At 39.8% G+C, this 17,357-nt stretch overlaps 1 protein-coding gene across 1 annotated transcript in view; it reads right to left on the reverse strand.

The window, feature by feature from the left end:
* Nucleotides 1-3,296: 3,296 nt before the first annotated feature.
* HACE1 (HECT domain and ankyrin repeat containing E3 ubiquitin protein ligase 1) overlaps nucleotides 3,297-17,357 on the reverse strand; it is a 105,285-nt gene continuing 91,224 nt past the window's right edge. The window contains 4 exon segments of the mRNA XM_045294315.1: nucleotides 3,297-4,147; nucleotides 4,618-4,731; nucleotides 11,674-11,744; nucleotides 12,032-12,130. Coding sequence (XP_045150250.1) covers nucleotides 4,045-4,147; nucleotides 4,618-4,731; nucleotides 11,674-11,744; nucleotides 12,032-12,130 — 387 coding nt within the window. The 3' untranslated portion in view covers nucleotides 3,297-4,044.

Genomic DNA, 17,357 nt, shown 5'->3' on the forward strand with positions numbered 1-17,357 from the left:
CTGAACGTGATCGTTTCCTCACAAGTTGATGTGGGTATCCTGTTCTTGTCCTCTTCTTAAAGCAAGTCATCTATTTATAAACTGCTGATTTCTTTGTGGTATTGTCCCCACAAACTTTTCATAATGAATCAATGATTTCACCATTCTTCCACCAAGCGTCACCACAAAGTTGATGTTTGCTCTCGCTTCAAGTTTGGCAGAATTTGTGTTGTTCTGAAAGAGGCTTTTCTCAAACTGCTTTCTGATCTTCCTCAGTGCTTCAAACTGGGGCCAGTTCAGACTCGTTGTAACAACTGGTCTGTTGACTGCCCCCCAAAAACCTTGAAATTCATGCACACCTTTGATAATATGAATTTTCCATGAACTTTTTGAAGTCTCCTCATATTCTATTTTATGATGTAACACAATTTATTTAACTAGTCCTTTGTTAAGAGACATTTAAATTATTTTGTTTTTCTCTGTTATAAGGCTTCAATTAACATTCCTGTACAAATATCTTTATGTCCCTGAACAAGCATTTCCATAAGCTAAATTCCAAAAATATGTACACATTTATAAAATCTACTACTGCCAAATTACCAATTAAGTTTTACCAATTTACGCTCAAAGAGAACTTTTCTGATCTATATAGATCCTTCCCAACAGGATTTGCAAGCTTTAATCTTCTCTAAAGTGAGGCAAGTAATATAAAATGTATTGTACAATTATATATATATACAGTGAACCCTCGTTTATCACGGTTAATCGGTTCTAGACCCTACCGTGATAAATTCCGCGAAGTAGGATTCCTTGTCACAATGCGCTTTGCTTCCTTGTTGAAAGTGAAAGTAGCCGTAGCACGGATGTTTTTTTCTCTTCACGGATGGAGCGAACGGAAGACTCATTCAAGTCGAAATGGCGTGCAACCTCCACGATTTTCTTGCCATCTTTGATCATATCCAAAAGTTTTACCTTTTCCTGGATGGTGAGCATCTTCCTCTGGCGCTTATTTTTATTGTCAGAAGGCTTAGAAGAAGCAGCTCGTTTAGGAGCCATCATAGGGCTTAGATAAAATTTCTTAAAAATCGCAAACAATTACAGTACACTGTACAAAAGCAAAAATGCATCTGATACGTAGCTCCGATACGTAGCGATGCAGACAGAAGCGTGTACAGTATGAGCCTATCAGTGGCAGTAATGACAGAGCATGCGCTGTTACGCAAAAACCGCGATAGAGTGAAGCTGCGGAAATCGAAGCGTGAAGTGGCGAGGGTTCACTGTATATATATATATATATTTGTAAACCTAAAAGTTATACTCACTGTCACCGAGTCAATGCTGACTCATAATGACATAGGACAGGATAGAACTGCTCGGTGGGTTTGCAAGATTGTATACCTCATTATAGGAGTAGAAGGCCCTGTCTTTCTCCCTTGCAGGGGCTGCTGGTTTCAAACTGCTGACCTAGCAGTTAGCAGCCCAACACACAGCTATTATAGTACCAGGGCTCCTTCAAAATGACAGCAATGTAATATTTAAAGTCAGCTAACTATCTGAAAACACAGAAGGCAATGACCTTCTTACAATTAAACTTTAAATATTATTTTTTAATTTGTTTCATTTTTGGTAAATAATTTGAACCTTAACTTAGAATTAAAATTCACTTAAAATTTCTACGAATTCTTCATTTTTTCGTAACAAGCACACAAAAGGGGGAATCAATGATGTATTAGCAATCTTCAAATGTGTCAGCAGTGATTTCTGAGTACACAGGGGCAGTGTGGAATCACATTTCAAAAAAAAAACACAACCAATTTGGCTGTTTGGTCCTGCTTCCCAAGCCCCACCCAGGCGGAGCCTAGTTTGGCCAGGGGATCCTGTCCAGATGGCCCTTATCTGGTCTGGATGGGCAACCTCCCCCAGTAACTGATCTTTACCTGGATTAGCTGGGGCTCACTGAGAATCCATAAAAACCCTGGAACAAGAAATTGATAGGGTTTCAGGAATGGCACGCTGAGAGAGGAGCGTGTCTTTTGGACAGGAGGGCTCTGCATCTCTTCCCAGACTGAATAAAACTGCACTGGTGACAGAGGCAACACAGCGGCAGCGATGATACCAGAAGACACAAGATGCGCAGACCTAGAGAGCCAGAGTGTAAAAGACAAACCATGGCCAAGAACTCTTAACTTGCTGACAGCTGGGGCACCCAAGAAGGGACTGACTGTCCACAGAGCAGGGGCTGTGTGGAAGATGTTCTCTACCAGGAAGGACTGGGAACCAGCTGAGAGAAGCTGAGTCCCACCCCGTAACCCCCTCCGAGTGAATCACTGAGTTTCCTCTTTGAAAATTTCCTGATGGGTGAGGATGAAGATGTTTTCTGGAAGGGTAAGAGGATCTCCTCAAGAAACTGAGGGCCCATGCTAGGATCCTCTGGAACCTCACCGTGTATATCTCCATTTCGATTAATGTTCTGTTCAGCTTCTGTTATATTCAAGTTGTAGATTGGGTGATTCCCAACAACTGTTGCAATGAATTATCTAGCCCAGGGGATGGCAAACTTTTCAGATGGAAGAGTCAATCCTGTCCTACACAACATTTCAAAAATTATTCAAGTGCCATAAATACATTTTCACAAATGAAATAACCAGAGGGTGGGGTGGGGATCTCACTACCAGCAAGACCCAGCAGTGGTACATGTCCTCTGGACCTCAAAATCCCTGCACAGTGGGGTGCAGAGGACAGCTGTGACATCAGAGGAGCAGCAGCAGAGCCATGAGCCAGAGAGAGCATGAACAAAAGTAATGGGCTTCCACCCCACAGAGCAAGGAAAGACGAGTGCTGTAGGGCAGGAGACCGGCTTGCGGGATGGGGTGCCTCTGGGTATTTAATTGGGGGAGCTGGGCTTGCTCACCCAAGGAGGTAGAGCGTTGTGCCTTAAGGCTGTGGTTCACCTTAGTGCAGTGCCTTTGGGCACTTAATGTGGGGAGCTGGATCTACTAACCCAGGGAGCCTGAGCTGAGTATCTTCAGGTTGGGGCTTTCAGAAGAGCTGAAAGAACTCTGTAACATGTCCTGATAAACAACTCTATCCTGAGCATTTCTCATTTGCCCTGAAGCCTGTTAACTGTTTTAATACGTCCCTTAATCATGAGTAATGTTTCCGAGTGCTGTGTGACCACTGCAATAGATTACAGAACTCAGGAGCTGGAAAAGTAAATAGTGTTGTGAAGAACAGAGCATGCATGTCTAACTGTAACCAAATGCATTCTTCAAATGTGTCAATGATCTCACAAGCAAAACAATACTAATGAAAAAAAGTATGGTAAAATATTTTCTTTTAATTTTACCTTAAATATAAATTAAAATAAGGCATAAGAAACATTTTGTGACCACAATATATACATTTGGAAAACAGTCCATTAAAGGATGCAAATAATTCAGACAATATAGTGTAAGCTTTAATATATAAATTAGACATCATTTCCTCAGCTGTTAGTCACTCACAGTGGTCTAAACTTTATATATTAAAATATTAAAATGCTAAAAAACATCATTGCAATATAGATACAATGTGGGAAAATACATTATGTGTGACTTTATACACACCCTAAATCAATCCATTCTATACAATAGTTTTCCAAAATATAACTGGTACTTTACATGCAATACAAGGTGGGATGCTTTCTTATAATACATAGGAAAGTAAGGAGAAAACACCCTGTTAGCAAGACAACACATAGAAGCAGTGGAATGTAGAGTAAGATTTTGTCATAACACAATCTCAGGACAAAATTATGAAAATGGACCATTTCAACTACTTTCAATTAACATCTTAAAAAATGAAGTCTGTGATTATTTTTTTTCTAATTGAATCACAAACTGAGTAAACATAAAAGGGAAAAGGGAGACAGGGGAAAAAAAACAAAAAACACCCTGATCCTTATGAATTTCAAACACCAGCCCTGCCTATGGGCTACACTGAGGCCAATTTCCATTGAGAGTTCCCTAAATTACTTCTGCCGCTCTGAATTGTGCCTCGGCAGTCCAAAGAGCCTTCCAGGCTTCCTCATGCCATTGTATAACCATAGCTGCCGCAATGCAGTGCCACAAGAAGTCTGTCCTTGAGTATCTCTTTACTTGGATATTCAGGTAACTTGAGCATGTTGATACTTAAAAAAAAAAAATTACCATTAAATAGGGAATTTCTGAATTGTCTGATTGTTTTGTGTAGCAATGAAAATAAAACTCAATAATGAACATAAAACTACCCTGCCAAATTTGCATTCAAATTAGGAAACTTTGCATTGTATTAAAAAGAAGCAAACAGAGCCTTGGGCGGCAATGCAGTCTCCACTACCATGCAAATTTAGTCCAAGAAACTCTTTTCCGCTTAAAATAAATAAATAACACAATCATTTGGAAACCTCCATAAAACTTGAACTAGATTCCAATAAATTACATGTATTTAGGGTTTTCCCACAATATCTGCCATATAAAATACACAGGAGAAAGAAACAACATAGCTACCTACTAATCAGTGATCCTAAAATCCTACACAAGATCTGACTTGAGGTTTCCTCTGAATAAAGTAGTACAGAAGTCACTGACCATTCAAATTCAGTAAAACAACTGAACTTACCATGTGCTTGAAGTTGGCAGAAGATTGGGAGTATACGGCACTGCGGCAATTGTAAAGTTCTGCAATCCACTTCCACCCATGATATTAGCAAACCCACCATGTGGAACCCTGGAACTGAGTTCAGATCTGAGTAAGTGGTAATCATGAAAGTATAATCTTTGTGCTACATGTTTCAGGTTCCATGGATAAAACTCTATTCAACTCTGCAACTCTACACTGACAAGTAGTATGTTTTATTTTTAAAATGCAGACTAATTACCAAAAGTTAGGAAAACGTGCTTTGTAGTGAGCCAGCAAGCTTCATGAGAACATGAGTTATACCATGCTTTCACATACAGACCTCTATTACTGCATTTTCTTATTGTAGTTACAATTCATTGCTGTTATGTAACTCTGCTAAAACGTTATTCTATATATAGAAACTTGTGCCTAAAAATCTACATATTGTTGCTGGGTGTCTTCGAGTCAGTCCTGGCCCACAGCAGCAACCCTGAGCCCAACAGAGCAACGACTGCAGGCCCTGGGCCGCCCTCAGGATTGTTCCCATGCCGAAGTTCATGGTTGCAGCCATAGCGTTAATCCACCTCCTTGTGGGCCTTCCTCTTTTTCACCACCCCTCCACTTTACCAAGCATGAGGTCTTTCTACAGGGACTAGTCTATCCTGATAACACATCCAAAGTATGTAAGATGAATTCTTATCATCCTTGCCTCTGAGAAGCACTCTGGCCATACTCCTTCCAAGACAGATCGGTTTATCGTTTTTTCAGCCTGTGGTACTTTCAATTTTCTTCTCCATCACAATTCAGATGCATTCATTCTTCTTCAATCTTATTTATTCAATATCCAACTTTCTCACACAGCTGAGGAACAGAAAACACCACGGCTTGATCAGGAGCACCGTAGTCCTCAAAGTAACAACTTGCTTTTTAATACTCTTAAGAGGTCTTGTGCAGCAGATTTACCTAATGCAATGCATCTTTTGCTCTCTTGACTGCAGTTTCCATGAGAGTTAATTATGGACTCAAATAAGACAAAATACTTGACAACTTCAATCTTTTCTCCATTTGTAGTGATGTTACCTTGTGAGAATTTTGGTCTTCTTTACATTGAGTTATAATCCGTACTGAAGGCTGCAATCCTTGATCTGCACCAGCAAGTGCTTCAAATCTTCCTTACTTTCAGCAAGCAATCCTGATGCCACATTCTTCTTTGTAAAAGCCAGCTTCTCTGAGGATTTGCTCAGCATACAGAATGAATATGGTGAGAACACACAACGCTTTCCTGATTTTAAGCCATGCAGTATTCCCTTGTTCTATTGGCACAACTGCTTCTTGATCCATGTACAAGTTCTGGATGAGCATGATTCACAGAGGTGACCAAAATAATATGCAAATTAACAAAGGTGGCCAAAAAATGATAAACGGCCAATTTAAAACTAAGAATAGCACTTCGGGGACCTCGCCTCGCTCTCCTTCCCCGGGCCCATGCTGTGCGCAGACCTGGCTGGTAAGATCATGGCCATCTAGGAGCTGTGAGATTCTGGCTGTACGAGAATGATACCCTGACCCACTATCAAAGTGACTGAGGCGTCACCTTTTAGGATGTGGCATTCCAGTGTCACACAGCAGTGCCTCCTCCCCAATCTCCTTGCACCTCTTCAGCTCAAAGGTGCTGGCATGACAAGAGGCTGAACTGCCCTCCAAACTCACTGCGGCGATTCTGACCCAGCAACCCAATGGACAGGGCAGGGCTGCCTCTCAAAGGCCAACCTGACTGAAGCTCTCCTGAGCTGACCGAGCAGGCGGACTATGACCTGGAGACCATTGAGAACAAGGCGGAGTCCACCCTCGCCAAGCTGCCCAATGACCTCTCAGCCCTGCAAGGTTTCATGAAGGCCCTGCGCCTGGCCATGCAGGTGACAGAGCAAGCCAGCAAACAAATCAGCAGCAAGAAATAGCCCCAGTGAGGACTGAAATTAAATTTTAAATAATGGAAGTTTCCACAAATTTTTGAAGTCCCAGTATATCGCACAACTTTTGCCTGTTCAGATATGTACAGGTTTAAGCCTTATTGTCAATAATTACATCTGTTTGCAAACATGTAGTTTATCCATCACCACTAATCTCCACCACCCATTTTCTCTCTACTGACCCTAATAACCACTAATAAACTTTCATATCTTTATTATTTTAAATAGCACTTCATCAGGACAAGATGAGAAAATAAACTGTGAAAGTGATACTTATACCTAAATTAAAATGCAGTAAAAAATTGCAGTAATTGCAATATCAATCAGAACAAACAATTTCAAGCTTTTCTTAAACCTAAATTAAAAAAAAAACTTTACACAGAAGATCCCTCTGCTTTTAAACTCATTTTTCTTTATTTTAAAATCTTAATGGAAATTATTCTACATGCTAATATTCACCCCAAAAAAATTCCATAGTATTTTTAATATTGTGACTTTTTGAAATTAAATTACCAAACCTTTTTTATGAGGCACCTGGGTAGGTATGAACTTCCAGTTTTTCAGTTTGGAACTGAGTACAGAACTATTTTTATTTGTACCTTCTCGGGACTCTGCTAGTATTAATCAACCACCCTTGAAGCCTTATTCCTCTGTGAAACTATGAACTGAGGCCCAGCCTTGAAATCTCAGCTACCTTATGCTAAGATCATTACATAAATGGCACGAATGAGAAAAACAAGATGGTCTCTGCTTGAATATTATGGTACTCTTAAATTATGCAGTGTAAAATTAGTTAATGAAAACTGACATACTAATTTATATACAAAAATCATGAACCCTTATTTTCCTTATTAAGGGATAAGGAAATAAGTGAATTTTCTTATAAAGCAATAAAATATTAATGTTACCAGTATAAAAATCATCAAAAATCACTTTCTGTGATAATTCTGGGTTTAGCAGTTCCAATACATTTGATTTTTTAGTACGTTTACACTATACTATACTATAAAACATAAAGATATTTTAGTATCTAAATATAAGTAAATGAGTAAAAGATGTTTCAAAAATCTGCTAATGACTTTAGAAGTGGGGCTTAAAGAGTCTAGAAGTAAACATAAAAGTTCAAAGGAACTAGAGTCTTACTCAGTTTGAACTGAAAAAGGACTACAGCTAGACGAGTATTAAAGATGGATTCTTTGGCCTGCTTCCTCTCAGCTTCTACGCAGAACTGTCACTTCACTTCAAATGCATTCATGAGTCAGACTTCATGACTAATTATATAATAAATGGTACAGTTCTTTTCAGCATGACTAACATTGTTATATATGGTTATAGGAGCCCTGGTGGCTTGGTGGGTTACAAATTAGGCTGCTAACCTCAAGGTCAGCAGTTCGAGACCACCAGCCACTCAACTCTACAGGAGAAAGATGAGGCTTCCTACACTCATACAGAGTTACCTCTTAGAAAACCACAGGGGCAGTACTGGTCTGCCCTCTAGGGCGCTATGAGTCACAATCACGTGAGGACAGTGAGCGAACACGGTGTCACTAGTTACACGGGTGGGGGAATGCTGAGTCATACTCAGTAAGCCAATTGTATCTCCACTCTACAAAAGCAACAATATAACAGGCATTTTTAGTACCAAAGACCTTTAATAATTATCTTCTATATGAGAGTAAATAAAAAAGCATTGCTATAAAATCACAGATACCTTTCTCCAAAAAGTATCACACTGTGGGGCTGTTTCTCAACATCTCTTCTATCTACATCTATGCATTTTAAGGACAGTGTTTCCATCACTCCAGCCCACGCCCAAATTCTGCACTCTTCAATTTGGCAAGTCAAAATGGCAGATTTGATATCCTCAAAGGTTTCAAATAATTTTCCTTTTAAAAGTTCTTTGAATGTGGGAAACAACAGAAGTCTGAAGCAGGAAGAGTAAGGCTATAGGGTGGGTGGGGTAAGGTTTTCCTATGAAATTCTCAGAGGACAGCCATTGTAGCCCTTGAAGAGTGAACAGAGGCGCACTTCACAATGGGAGAAAAATTCCCCAGTGCAACTTCCCTGCCCTTTTGCTCACCAATGCAGTGTGAGATTTCCTAAAACTTCCCAACAAGCTCCTGGGAATGCTCTGTGTCCTTTGAAAAACTCTATCAAAACTGCCCCTTATAAATTACCCCAGCGTAGTCACCATAACCTTATGGGCTGAGCTCTCTGCTTTAAATGTAAACGGCCGAGGAGACTCCCTAGGAAAGCTCTGTTTCAATGGGGCCTTGTTTGTTTTTGGAAGGTACACTAATGAGACTAAACCAAGTGTAATGCTGAGAGAACCTGTCTGCAGCCATTCACGGATAGCACCTACAAGCTTCTGCATGTTTTGTTTAGGCAACGTTTGTCACGTATGTATGAACTGGACTCTTAGTAGTACTGCACTTTTACTTAGTCTTACATGCTAAAGACTCATACTGGCTAAATCATGGGGGGCAGGGAGCTCAGTATAATAATTCATTAAATGTACTGAGGCATAAACCATTTAAAAGTGTAATAGTTAAGAGTTCTAGCTATCACATAATAAACCAAAATAAACTCCAGATGGCTTAAAGCTTAGAATGTGAAAAGAGAAACTATAAAAAGTTACAGCAAAGTAGGATGATAAACATACATACAAAATCTTGAGAATAGGAAAGGATTTATAAAAACTAAAGGGAAAATACTGATAAACTCATTTGGCAAGGTAACAACTTTAAAATTTCATGTTCTAATTTAAATTACATGAAAATTTGTATATTTAACTTAAAAGGCAAATGATAAACTGGAAAAAATATTTGCAAAGGTAAATGTTAACTCTTTTAAATTAAATAATACAGGAAATTGGATTTTTTAAAAATGAATGCGAAATAATGTGCAATGAAAAAAGGCAAGTAATTCACAAACAAAAATCACATGTGTAATAGCAAAACAAGTAAAAAATGAAATAATTACCTTTTGTACTGATAGAATTAAGAGAATGGGCCCCCTCTCAGTCCCTGCTGATACTACATATTACTATCACTCTGGAGTAAATTAACAATGTATGTCAAGGTTGTAAAAATGTTCATTCTCCTATTAAATTTTTTCCATGTTTAGAATCACTGTATATAAATAATCTCAGTGGAAAATTAGGATAGATGCATAAGAATTCTACCTTGGTGTAGCATTATTCATAAACAAGAAAATCCACAAGATTAGATCAACTAAGAAAAAAAGTCCAAATGCACTGCGCCTGTGTTGATTCCTACTCAGGGTGACCTCAAGCATAGTTCAGAATACAACTGCAATCTTTACAGACGCTTACTGCCAGACTTTTCTTCTACAGTACCACTGGGTGGCTTTGAACTAGCAACCTTACGGTTATAGGTTTCACTAAGATTGTGAAACCCTGGAAATTCTAATTTGGGCATCAGTCAGTTTAGCTATCCTGATAGGTATAAAATGAGCCGTCACAGAAAAAGGAATAGGGGAGGGAAGGATCTCACCATCATCAAGAAAAACAAGCTAGAACTGGAGCACATCTTTTGGACCCTGAGATCCCTTATGCATTAAACAGCCTAGATCCAGGAACAGAAAGCTATGATAGCAGAGAAGTAAGAGTGAAACAAAGCAGCAATGTAAACGAGAAGTGGCAGCAGTAAAACCAAGTGCCATAGCAAAGCACTCCTTGGTCCGCGGTACAATGGAAGCTAAGTATCTTTGGGCAGGAAGCTTGCTTGTGGAGCCTCCAGACACTTAGCTGGGAAAGTGTGCTGTCTCAGCTACAATTCGCTTTCACGCTGAGGTTTATGGCATGTTCTTTCGGCACATACTGGCAGCAATGTAAGAGCTTTGTCACAATGCTTGAGCAGGTTGGAGGTCAAAGGCCAGAGGGCGGGGGCTGCCTGAGAAGCATGGCTGGGCATAAGATGTCCTGACTAAAGAACTGGGCCTGAACATTTCTGATCCTGGATTGTAACCTGTTATACTTATTATTGTTCTTGGTAGGTGTCATCAAGGTGGTTCTGACCCACAGTGACCCCACGCACAACAGAACAAAATACTGTCTGGTTTCCTGGGCCACCCTCACAATTGTTCTTATGTTTGAGCCACGGTGGCAGTCACTGTGTCCATCCATCTTACTGAGGACCTTCCTCTTTTCTTGCTGCCCTTCTACTTTACCAACACGCTGTCCTTTTCCAGGGACTGGTCTCTCGTGACAATATGTAGAAAGTATGTGAGGCGAAGTCCTTGCTTCTAAGGAGTACTCTGGCCGTACAACTAAGTCAGATCTATTTGTCCTCTCAGCAATCCATGGTATTTTCAATCTTCTTCTCCAGCACCACACTTCAAACGCACCAATTCTTCTTCAGTCTTCCTGATTCAGTGTCCACCTTTCACACGCATATGAGGCAATGGAAAATACCATGGCTTGAGTCAGGTGCACCTTTGTTCACAAGGTAATACTTGCTTTTTAATACTCTAAAGAGGTCTTGTGTGGCATATTTACCCAATGTGACATGTCATTTGATCTCCGGATGGCTCCTTCCATGAGCTTTGATTATGGATCCAAGCAAAATGAAATTCTTTGCAACTTCAACCTTTTCTCCATTTATTAGGCTGTTACTCTTTAGCTCGGTTGTGAGAATTTTGGTCTTCTTTATGAATTATAATCTATATGGAAGACTGGAATCCTTGATCTTCATCAGCAAGTGCTTCAGTTCCTCCTCACCTTTAGCAAACAAGATGAACATCCGTAATAAAGCCTATAAGGATGAATATGGCTTGTGAGTTCTGTCCAGCTAATGCAATGCATTATCAACCCAGGTAAGAAGCAGGAGGTGCTGTGGCAGGGGCAGTTGGTGTCAGAAGTGCTAAGAAGGCCGGAAGGTGAAGACATGCGTGATTTTCCTCCCTCTGGTGAAGTCAGAGGAGGTCAGATCCCACCCTTGTGCTATGTTTTAAACAGGAATAAAGACAACTCATACTAACCATTCTTCATTTGGGGTATTTATCTCTAAGCCATTAAGATAGATTACATTAAATATTTTCATATCAGCATAAAAATGCTTCTTACCTGCCAGTAACAAACTGCAGGAGAAGAACTCTCTCCTCCTGAGTAATATCTTCCACAACTTCCCAGAACCACTAACCAAAACAAAACAAAAAACTCTTAGCTCATATTTCAAAGCAATTGTAGATTCTTTAATACTAGAGAAGTATGCAATATTTATAAAGCATGTTTTATTCTATGAAACTCATTTATCAAAAGTGATTTTATACAAAGCCTTCATCTGAAATATTCCCATAAGAAGAATTTAGGGAAAATACTTTCCTTGGTTAATTAATGTAGGTTTTCATCCAATAGTGCTGCAAAGCTTACAAAATTAAAATAGCAAAACCTAACTTCATTCTAAGCTCTAGAGAGATTTTACCTGAATAACTGGATCTTCTCTTTCGTAGCCACTTGTGTATTCTGTATTTTTTATCCAATCACTCACATCAATTTCTGGCATGCCGGAAAGCAGTAACTCCTTTGGGGAAGAAGAAAAACATTTCATTAATCTTGGGTGGGTGGGGGGAGTTATTACATTTAAATAGTAGATTTGTCTTAATTAGAAACTAATCCCATGTAAAACTGATTTATTTTTGTGACAGCTTCTGCATGTCATCAATGACAAGCACAACATGGTCCAGAATCCTTGATACTAATGATCTCAAACACTGTAATGTATCTCCATATTGATATAATAAAATTAAAATATAAGAATGGGAGTATGTGCAATAATTTACATTTTCATCGAATATATGAACAGTGTTATGTTTGGTTTATTTTGTCCTTACAATTTATCTAGAAAGTTCACCTAGAACCTCTTACAAAGTAGGCAATAATAATGTTTTGTGTCCTTGTTTGTTCCAGGAAGATTATTAAACAAGCAAAAAACTCATTCAAATAATTAGAAATGAAATTAAATGGCAAAAGTTTCTACCATCATGTTTTCCAAAGGAACCGAGTATATGAAAAGAGCCTGTTCTCATTTCTGAATTCAGGCCGTATTTCACTGTTGGATGTGCTTCCATGGTCAGGTGAGGCAATTACTGGCCTGCACTTACTAACCCCACTGACACCTGGAACAATGTGATTTATGACAAGGGTGCAGAAACAATGTGATTCAAACCAATGTCACAGCAGTATCTGCTGGCAATATATGCTGGCTTAGTAGAGTATGCGTTGAACAAGATTCATAAGGCAGTGTCTAAGGACCCCTGAGAGCTTTCAGGGTGTCTGTGAGGGTCTCCTCTTCCATCTTTATCTGTGGGAAGTTGGATTTTCTTCATACACTCCAACAAAACAACAGAGCAAGAAACAAAGAACCAAACTCTCTGCCATCGAGTCGATGCCAACCCATAGGGGTGATTGGGGGCTGCGAACTTCAGACCTTGACAACTGCAGTCACTATGCCACCAGAGCTACTAAACAACATTATCACAAAGGGCTATGTGCAGAACAAGCCAGCTGTCTTTTATTATGTCACACCGTAAAGAGATGTGTCTCGGCATAAAAGAACGCCACTCTTTCCACTATAGTTTTACAATTTTATTCATTAATATTCACATTTAATGAATTTTAGAAGTATTTATTTTATATGAATAATGTGTTTTAAGTGTCTTAATTCATATGGAACAGCTGTCAATTTGCATAACTCACATAAATGAAAAGCTTGTTGTTAAACCAAAACCAAACCAAACTCCCTGCCACAGACTTGGCTCTGACTCATAGGGATCCTGTGGAGGGTTTCCAACACTGTAAAGTCTTACACAAGTGGACAATCTCGTCTTAAGGAGCGCCTCTTGGTTCGAACTGCTGGCCTTGTGTGGCTCAGCAGCCCAATATGTAAAGCACTATAGCATCAGGGCTTCTTTCATCTACTAGAAGCATTTGACAATGCTGTGATGAAGCCCTATACTAGTTGTCCATCTTTTGGGTTTTAGGGCCCCTTTAATGAAACTGTTCTGGTTGGTCTCCAGAGACCAACCTCAAATGCATTCTTTACCTGCCTTTGCCCTGTTCGATGCCCTAGGAAAATGGCTCCTCAGGCTAGACTCGCTTTGCTGCTACCTTCAGGTTGGGTTCCGTCACTGGGAAATGCAGGTCAGGGTACACTTGGCTCCCTCCTTGCCCCTACAGCTTTGCAGCCCGTTTGATAGTTCTTTATTTGAGCCACCTGGGGAGAATTCTGTTCCCTGGTAAGACCCTGATAAAAGATCAGCAAAAGGGAATGGGGCTGGATTTGCTCATTTCTTAAATACAGATTTTAATCCTTCTCTCTTCTAGGTTGAAGATAAATCTTTAATAATATTAAGTACGCTTTTGCTGTTCATAAATATGAATAAAAATAAGTGATACTATATTCACATAGAATTTGACTTTATGATAAGGTAACCAGATTTTAACATTGATAAAGCAGGACACCATTGATAAAACTCATATCCTGGCGAAATAGCCACATGGCAGCCGAAAACCATATACCCTAGCTTGTCGTGCATTCTTTCCAAAAATCGGGACTTTTAAAAACTGCCACGGGACATGGGAAAAATTGTTAAAAATCGGGACTGTCCCGCCAAAAGCGGGATGTCTGGTCACCTTAATCATTATTCAAAGCATCAATTCCTTAGCAGTCTTCTTTACTCCTTGCCCAACACTGACCTGAAGGGATCGAAAATATCATGGTCAGGCACACCTTAGTCCTCAAAGTAACATCTTTAATTTTTCACACTTCAAAGAAGTCTTATGCAGATTTGACTTATTAACTGCTGCTCCCATGAACACCGACTATGGATCCAAGGAAGATAAAACCCTTGACAATCTATCTTTTCTCCAGTTATTAGGATAGTGCCTACTGGCCCTCCTGTGAGGTTTTGGGTTTTCTTTCCACAGACTTGCAATCCACACTGAGGGCTGCAGTGTTTGATTTTCATCAGCAAGGGCTTCAAATCCTCCTCACTTCTAGCAAGCAAGGTTGTGTCATCTGCCTATCGAAGGTTATGGATCAGCCTTCTTCCAATCCTGATGCCGTCTTCTTTAGAGAGTACAGCGTCTCAACTATTTGCTCAGCATACAATTTGAATAAGTAAAGTGGGAGGACACAACCCTGACACACACACCTTTCCTGAGAACGACTGACTCTTGGTCTATGTACAGGTTCCACTTAAGCAAAATGAAGTATTCTAGAATTCCCATTCTTCTGAAAATGACTCATAGTTTGTTATGACCCACTCAAATTCCTTTTCATGGTCAATAAAACACAAGTAAACCTCTTTCTGCTTTCATGCAAAATCCATCAGCAATGATAGCCCTGAATCCAGCTGAATTTCTGGCAGCTCCCGGCCAATGCATCCTTTCTTAAAAAGTACCGTACATACTCGTGTATAAGCCAAGTTTTTTTTTTTTAATTGTCTCTTTTTTTTTTTTCATATCTTTTTTTTTTTTACATTTTATTAGGGGCTCATACAACTGTTATCCCAATCCATACACACATCAATTGTGTAAAGCGCATTTGTACATCGTTTCTCAAAACATTTTCTCTCCATTTAAACCCCCTACATTAGGTCCTCATAAGCCAAGTTTTTTTAAAGCACAATTTTTATGCAGTTTTGTGGTAAAATTGGGTGCCTCGGCTGATATTTGGGTAGGCTTATACTCAAGTATATACGGTATCTTCAGGAGATTATCTTCAGGCTGAACTTCTTCCAAGACAAATTTGTCTTTCCTTCTGGGAGTCCACAGAACTTTCAGTACCTTCTTCCCACACTCCATGATTCGAGGGCACAAGTCTTCCCAGTCTTCCTTACTCACTGTCCAGCTTTCAAAGCAGACGAAGCAACAGAAAACAGGGCTTGGTTCAGGCACACCTTAGCTCTCAAGTGGCGTCTTTACTCGTTAACACTTAAAAGAGGTCATGTACAGCAGATTTACCCAATGCATTGTTGTTTGATTTCTTTGTTATTAAACTTTTTATTGTGACTTACAGAAATCATCAATTTCACATTCAACAATTTATACACATTTTGTTTCAATATATCCATTCCAAGCCCCTCGATGTACCATCACCAACCATCTCACTTCCTCCTGGTGTTTCTTGTTTCTATTACTCGTCTTGTCCTAAACCTCTGACCCTAGGTAAATGCTGCCTTTTTATCTTAAACTGTGGACTATTCTAACTAGGGGGTGAATTCAGATCCCCTTATGGCAGTAGTTCTCAACCTTGCTAATGCCGTGACCCCACACACACAACCATAAAATTATTTTCTTTGCTACTTCCTAACTGTAATTCTGCTACTGTTATTAATCAGGCGCCCCCTGTGAAAGGATCATTCGACCCCCAAAGGGGTAGCGACCCACAGGTTGAGAACCGCTGCCTATGGACACCTGATATCCATAATCTTAGGTCCTCACCAGTCTGTATTTAACCAATATGCCTGGGCTCTTTCTTCACTGGATTCTTGACAGCTGTTGACTCTGGAGCCAACAAAATAGAACCCTTGACAACTTCCATCTTTTCTCTGTAATTATTTGGTTATTGGTCCAATTGTGAGGATTATGTTTTGTTTACTATTGAGTTGTAATCCAAAGTGAAGGCTATAGTCATTGGTTTCATCAGCAAGTGCTTCATGTCCTCCGCACTTTCAGAAAGCCAGGTTATGTCTATGTCTGGTGCAGCGCAAAGCCCAGGTTGTCAATGAGCCTCCTTCCAACCCTGACGCTGCAGTCTTCGTTAAGGAGCCCCGCTTCCTAGATTACTGGCTCAGCATACAGACCGAGTAACTATGGTGAAAGGACACGGGCCTGGCACATACCTTTCCTGATTTTAACCAATGCCCTATCCGCTTGTTCTTTGTCAACTACTGCCTCTTGGTCTACATACACAGGTTCCACATGAGCAGAATTAGGTGTTCTGAAATTCTGATTCTTTGCAATGTTATCTATCCGTAGTTTATTACAATCCACACAGTTGAGTGGCTATGCACAGTCAATAAACACAAGGAAATACCTTTATGGCACTGTTTACTTTCAGTTGAGTATAATGACATAAAGTTTAAAACTAAGAATGTCTAATCTATACAATTAGAACTGTGGAGAGCAGTCACCCTGCAGCGGTGACAGTGACGTCGGTGGACATAAGGAACATTTCTGAGGTATTGTGCTTGCCCTGTTTCTTGACGTGGGTTCTGATTCTATGGGGGTGTCCAGTTTGCAGAAATCCATCAAGTGAAAAAATTTAAATATGTGTACCTTATTGGATATAAATTATCCTTCAGCAAAATTATTTTTTTCTTTCTTTTTTTTTTTTTCCTTTTTTAATACCACTCTGGATTACAGGTTGCTATGATGCTGGGAGGTTTATCACTGGTATTTTAAATACCAGCAGGGTCAGCCACTTGTGACGGGCAGGCTTCAGTGGAGATTACAGCCTAAGACAGACGAGGCAGAAGGAAGAAGCAGTCCACTTCTAAAACAAATCGGCCTATAAAAACGTTATGACTAGCCCTGAACATGGCCAGATATAAAGCTAAAAGATGATGTCCTGTGGTGAGACGGCATTCTAAATGGGAGCAGAGAAGAGCTGAGTCAATGTTAGCAATCTGAGGGAGTAAAATTCTGCTGATGAGGTGTGACTGAAAATGAGAAGAAACAGCTCCGAACATCCATTAATAATCTGAACATGGAATGTACAAAGTGTGAATCTAGGGAAATTGGAA

Source organism: Echinops telfairi, unplaced genomic scaffold, assembly GCF_000313985.2.
Source record: "Echinops telfairi isolate 266 unplaced genomic scaffold, ASM31398v2 ScPeMD7_3533;HRSCAF=4204_0, whole genome shotgun sequence".
Taxonomy (NCBI): domain Eukaryota; kingdom Metazoa; phylum Chordata; class Mammalia; order Afrosoricida; family Tenrecidae; genus Echinops; species Echinops telfairi.